The sequence below is a fragment of the Mesoplodon mirus genome, assembly GCF_964341445.2.
Source record: "Mesoplodon mirus genome assembly, chromosome: 3".
In the NCBI taxonomy this organism is placed as follows: domain Eukaryota; kingdom Metazoa; phylum Chordata; class Mammalia; order Artiodactyla; family Ziphiidae; genus Mesoplodon; species Mesoplodon mirus.
The window spans coordinates 79,541,223-79,545,262 of record NC_138978.1 but is presented as its reverse complement, the minus strand read 5'-3'; the positions used below and the strand labels follow the sequence as shown (position 1 = coordinate 79,545,262).

The 4,040-nt window shown below is 41.3% G+C and overlaps 1 protein-coding gene across 1 annotated transcript; it reads left to right on the top strand.

Moving 5' to 3' along the window:
- Positions 1 to 416: 416 nt before the first annotated feature.
- On the top strand, positions 417 to 977 carry LOC309801112 (large ribosomal subunit protein eL6-like; the record flags this gene model as incomplete). Its single annotated transcript, XM_082615561.1, is given in 2 exon segments — positions 417 to 449; positions 453 to 977. Coding segments are annotated over 2 exon segments (531 nt in total). The 3' UTR covers positions 951 to 977.
- Between the last annotated feature and the right edge of the window lie 3,063 nt (positions 978 to 4,040).

Below are 4,040 nucleotides of genomic sequence, written 5' to 3'. Positions count from 1 at the left end.
AACATGCACATCCCTGCTACCCAGTGATTCCATTCCTAAGTGTGAACCCTATGAGAAATCTTACATCTGTGTAGAAGATGTATATAAGAATGTTCTGCCAGTGTAGTTTATGGGGGAAAACTGAATCAACCTAAATATACATGTGCTGTAGAAAAGATGGATGAATTGGAGTGTACTCATACACTGGGATACCATCCAGCAGTGAAAATTAGTGCATTATAACTATTTGCATCAATATGGATGAATGTTATAAATAATGTTGAGGGAAAAAAAAGGAAGTCTCAGAAGGAGACATACAAGTATTATTCAATTTATATAAAGTTAAAAAGCTGACCTTACAGAATATATTTTGTAGGGATATATAAAACTCGATCCAACTATAAAGAAAAGCAAAAAAAGAAAAAGATTAAGAAATAATGCCTAGGTATTATCCTACTGAAGATGTGCTTTGAAAGCTTTTGAGTCACTGCAGAAAACCCTTCAGTAAGCATGTGAGAAAACTGCTTGCTAGCATAACTCCTGGGACCGTTCTGATCATCCTCACTGGGTGCCACAGAGGCAAAAGGGTCATTTTCCTGAAGCAGCTGAGCAGTGACTTGCTACTTGTGACTGGGCCTCTGTCCCTTAATCGAGTTCCTCTGCGGAGAACACACCAGAAATTTGTCATTGCCACCTCCACCAAAATTGATATCAGTGGTGTGAAAATCCCAGAACATCTCACTGACACTTACTTCAAGAAGAAGAAGCTGCGTAAGCCCAGGCACCAGGGAGGTGAGATCTTCGACACAGAGAGAGAGAAATACAAGATTACAGAGCAGCGCAAGGTTGATCAGAAAGCTGTGTACTCACAAATTCTGCGAAGAATCAAAGCTGTTCCTCAGCTCCAGGGCTACCTCCACTCTGTGTTTGCTCTCACAAATGAAATTTATCCTCACAAAGTAGTGTTCTAAACTTCTTACAAGGAACCTTAGTAAATAACTCGGTCCATTAAAAAAAAAAGAAATTATCCAGGGAGTATTTACATGGGAGGAGGGTGGGTAAGGGGTATGATTATAGAAGGACACAAAGAGGGATTCAAAGACATGGTAATGTTCTATATTACTTCAGTATCATTTCATTAAACCAATATTTCCTAAATGCCTGCTCTGTGCTAGGTACTGTTATAAGCACATAGAAGTGCAAGAGCCCTTTATGGAGAACATATTCTGTAAGAAAAGACAAAAAAATGAATGAAATATTAAATTATTGTTTTAGAAGGTAATAAGTTCTATGGAAAAAAATAAGAAGGTGAGGGAGTTAAGACAGAGCAGAGTGAGTGTATGGTTTGCAGAATTAAATGAGATGAGACTTCATTGAGGTGACCTTTGAGCCAGGATTTGAAGGGCATGAGAGAGTAAGCCACATGGCTTTCTGGGTGAGTAACATTTTAGGCAGAGGGACTAGCCAGTGCGATGGACTTATTATGACAATATGTCTGATGTCTTCAGGAAGACATGGGGGGGCACTTCGGCTGAAACAGAATAAGCAATATGGTCAGAGGGGTGTCAGAAGGACTTTATAGGGCTTTATTAGATGCTAGGTCAGAGATTGGCAAACTTCTTCTGTAAAGGACCAGATAGTAAATATTTTAAGCTTTATGGGCCATAGGGTCTCAGTTGCAAACACTCAACTCTGCTGTTGTAACATGAAAGTAGCATAGACAATACGTAATGAGTGGACATGGTTGTTTTTGTATTCCAGTAAAACTTTACAAAAATAGATGGTGACTGGATTTGATTTATAGGCTGTGGTTTGCTAACTCCTGTGCTAGGTCTCATGGGAGGCCATTGCAGGTTTTTGAACTGAAGAGCAGCAGGCTCTGACTTAGTCATTTAAAAGAATCATTCTGGCTGTAGTGCTAAGAGTAGATTGTAGAGAGTGCCAAGGGTGAAGCAAGGAGATCTTCTCTTGGAATAATCAGGCGAGAGGTGATAGTGGCTTGAATCTTGATGGCACAGCTGAGGTAGAGAAAAGGGGTCCGTTTCTCTGCTTTTGAAAGTAGAGTTAACTGGATTTGCTGATTGATTGGATGTGGGTGTGAGAAAAGAGTCAAGGATGACTGTAAAGTTTTCAGCCTGAGCATCATTTAAGGAGAGAAATACGCTTTGTGGTTGCACATTATTTTTTAAATTATATATTATGTTTTATTAACTTTATGTCTGGTATATTTAACAATATTTTTTTTAAAGGAGAACATGTTCCATCCAAGATCTGGTGTTTTATTCAGCAGCTTAACTAACCAGATTTTGCCTCCTTATCCTATTTCACAAACAGAAAATTCTGTTTTCCCTCCTTCCTATTTCATTTTTTTCCCCAAACATATGAGCTGCCAGAAATAGCACAAAATGACCAGACTGACTTGGGAGAGGAAGAAGCAAAATGTCTAGAAGAAATGGAAACTTAAGATTCAAGATTCTCATGAGCATTGCAGTTTTTTCACCATTCTCCTGAAACCAATCCCCTATAAGGAACATCAGCAGCACTACAGGACAAGTAGGAAGGGAAAGAAAGATGAAGGAAGAGTAGGCATGGGAAGAGAAAGGGAAGGAGAGAAGGAATGAAGGAAAACCCAAAGGACTGCTGGCTCTGTTGAGATGACACCAAAGCAATAGCTATAATTGATGAGAAGAATTGTTGTTAGATAAATTTCAGTTCTCCCAGCGTTTACTAAAAGGACAAGAGAGAAGCTTAGGAAGGGGAAGGAAAACAAGATCCATCCCTGGGACCCTATGCTGAAGTTGCTGTAGTATATTCAATAGTGCTTTTTTAAAAAAATTTATTTATTTTTGCAGTGTTGGGTCTTTGTTTCTGTGCGGGGGCTTTCTCTAGTTGTGGCAAGCAGGGGCCACTCTTCATCGTGGTGCACGGGCTTCTCACTATTGCAGCCTCTCTTGTTGCGGAGCACAGGCTCCAGAGGGCAGGCTCAGTAGTTGTGGCTCACGGGCCTAGATGCTCCGCGGCATGTGGGATCCTCCCAGACCAGGGCTCGAACCCGTGTCCCCTGCATTGGCAGACAGATTCTCAACCACTGCGCCACCAGGGAAGCCCTCAATAGTGCTTTTGACGATGGTGGCGAATCCATTTACAGTGAAGTGATGTCACTGTAGAGGCAAAGAATTGGGGTTTTTCAATATCATTCAAAAGAAGCAGACGAGAACAATGAGCCTTATAGAAGCTTAACATTTATACAGATCTTGGAATTTTAAGAAAAAATTTTATGGTAGGATTGAAAATGATTCTTACTCCCATGGGAAAAATTCTTACTCCCAGAAAAAATTTTAAGAAAAGGTTTTATGGTAGGATTGAAAATGATTCTTACTCCCATGGGAATTTATAATTTAGAGGGAGAAGAAAAATACATACAAAAACAAAGAAGTGAATGAGGTGGGTGGGAATATGGGACTGCCCTGGCAGGTTGTTCACATTGGAGCTTTGGTGCTCTGGTGTGGGCTGTTTCTAAATTCCAGCATCTCCTGAGGCTCCTGAGTCTGAGGGCAGAAAGAATGTTTACGAACTATTTCTGGTCTAGAGCCTCCATCCACACTTCATCTAAGTCAGCTCCATCCAGCCTTAACATCCATAACATTCTGAGCATCAAAGCTTGCCCTGGACTGGGATTCCAGACCAGATTTAGGTCTGAGAGGAAGTAAAGGTGTCTTTCCCTGACACATCCGAGACAAGGAGAGATACCAAGGTAGAAGATTCAGACTAAGCCAGAAAACGCCAGGGAACCAGAGGAGAAAGCCACCATGGAAATGCCAGTAACAGCCCTAATCTGGGGTGCAGGGCAAGTACAGAGAGAACCAAGGGTTCAGAATTGGACTGAGGAGAGTGAGCTCAATTAGGCGGCATCAAAAGGGAGGTGAGAGTGGGAGCCAAGAGACTGTTGAACATCTGCTAGCATTTCCAACTTGATTTTACGGATCGTGTGGGTGTGTTAACCTGGCTTAAAAGTATCAGGGGGTGGAGTAGCCACTTGGCACAGACTGGAACCATTTGGA